The following is a 2,145-nucleotide window of genomic DNA, read 5'->3' on the forward strand; positions in this document are numbered from 1 at the left end:
AGACCAGATCATCCATATATATATATATATATTTCATTGCTTGTTTGATGGAATCAATGTAGCATCCCTGTTGGAATCAATAAGTACAGAAATGAGGTTGGTTTGGGTCAAGAATATACCTATTACAAAAAATTATTAAAATAAATAACAGTTCTCATTTACGTTCAAAGACCTCCACTACATTGCCATTCACTGCCAGTCATGAATGAATTTAACCCCAACTGACATAACAAAGGCTCCTAACAACCCTCCCTATATTTCAGATGATATTAATACAACTAGTGTTCATTTTCTAAATTTTGAAACAGAAGCATACAAATCTTCTACCAAGAAATAAAAAAGCAGAAAGTGCTTCTTCTTTTAAATTTTAATTAATTAATTAATTTTTTTTTTTTTTTTGAGATGGAGTCTTGCTTTATCGCCCAGGCTGGAGTGCAGTGGCACAGTCTTGGCTCACTGCAACCTCCACCTCCCAGGTTGAAGTGATTCTTGTGCCTCAGCCTCCCAAATTAACTGGGATTACAGGTGCACGCCACCACGCCTGGCTAAGTTTTTTGTATTTTTACTAGAGACGGGGTTTCACCATGTTGGCCAAGCTGGTCTTGAACTCCTGACCGCAAGTGATCCACCTGCCTTAGCCTCCAAAAGTGCTGGGATTACACATGTGAGCCACCACACCTGGCCAGAAAGTGCTTCTTAATGAGAATAATTTAATTATTAATCAGTCATGGCACTCAGTAATACAGACAAATTACAGTCACACTACCTGACATGAAAGTAAACCTATTTGGTTTTTGTTTGTTTATTTTTTGAGACAGGGTCTTACACTGCCACCCAGGCTGGAGTGCAGTAGTGTAATCAAAGCTCACTGCAGCCTCAGACTTCTGGGTTTAAGGGATCCTCCCACCTTAGCCTCCCAAGTAGCTGGAACCACAGGTGTACACCACCACATCTGGCTAATTTTTAAAATTTTGCAGAGATGGGGTCTCTCTCTATTGCCCAGTCTGGTCTCAAATGATTCTCCCACCTCAGCCTCCGAAAGTGCTGGGATTACAGGCAGGACCCTCTGTGCCCAGCTGCTCCCACACCTTCTTCATCACTTTCACATTCTTGCAACAAATAAGGAGGAAGTCATCAAAGCCAAGTAGGATATATGAAGAATGAAGGTAATGGGAAAGAAATGCTTTAAAAGAAAACCAAGAAGAACTCAACTTTTCAGAAGCTGGCACGAGGAAAATTGGAATCACATTTATATGTAATTTAAGCAAGAATCTTTTTTTCAGCATTTAAAAATAGAGCAAGCACAAAAGCTATATCAGTTTCCAAAAAGGCAGACACTTTTAAACCTCATGATTATTCCTTGGTTCTTGAACCAATACCCTGTTTATATGCTTATTTTTAAAAATTTCTCTGACAAATCACTTTCTATTACCAGATCATTCCAGTATATACTTATTGAAATATGTTAATATTGTGTTACATTTTGCTTTGTTTTCATTAAAGGAGCTGGAGAACATTCTTAGTACATAAGAAACAAACATCCAGAGATGGTGCAGTGTGAAGGCATGGGGGCATTCCAGGCACAGTAGCATTCACAGTGTTATCCCCAAACAAGAAAAAGACAATTCATTACCTGCTGAGCTGTAGCATCCTGCTGGACATAAGCTACCTGGCCTGGGTCTGTAAACAGAGTCTAAACAAACAAACAAACAAAAACTTATCAGTAGCTCTTTGGATAGCCTGCCTACACAGCAAAATTATCCTATTGCTAAGCACCAGTTTTTAGAAAAGCTAACTCCCATTTTAGCTAGTAATAATCTTTCATTAATACAGAAAATAAAGATAGTAATCTTAAATTTAGCTAAAGCCTTTCATTCAGATGGCTCCAAAGAGACTGTAGAAGCTAACCATCCCAATGGCTAACATGCTTCACAATTTTACTCCTAAGCAAAGCCTTTCTTGGGGCTGAATGTCACAGTTAATTAAAAAGGCATCTCGTGAAAACAAAAGAGAATGACATGAACAAGGGTTCATAGGTTCACACATAACACTACTCACAGGCGTAGCCTTGTGATTAAATGAAAATGGATGGAGATAGACAGGCATCCAGAAGAGGATTACATTCCCAAGGATTACAGCCATTTC

The 2,145-nt window shown here is 38.6% G+C and overlaps 1 protein-coding gene across 2 annotated transcripts in view; it reads right to left on the bottom strand.

Moving 5' to 3' along the window:
- PRDM10 (PR domain containing 10) overlaps positions 1 to 2,145 on the bottom strand; it is a 107,664-nt gene that overhangs the window by 55,848 nt on the left and 49,671 nt on the right. For both annotated transcript variants that reach the window (XM_011934680.1, XM_011934681.1), the window contains exon 4: positions 1,634 to 1,693. In XM_011934680.1, the coding sequence (XP_011790070.1) occupies positions 1,634 to 1,693 (60 nt within the window). The remainder of the gene's footprint in view (positions 1 to 1,633; positions 1,694 to 2,145) is intronic.

Source organism: Colobus angolensis, unplaced genomic scaffold (assembly GCF_000951035.1).
Source record: "Colobus angolensis palliatus isolate OR3802 unplaced genomic scaffold, Cang.pa_1.0 Scaffold137, whole genome shotgun sequence".
In the NCBI taxonomy this organism is placed as follows: domain Eukaryota; kingdom Metazoa; phylum Chordata; class Mammalia; order Primates; family Cercopithecidae; genus Colobus; species Colobus angolensis.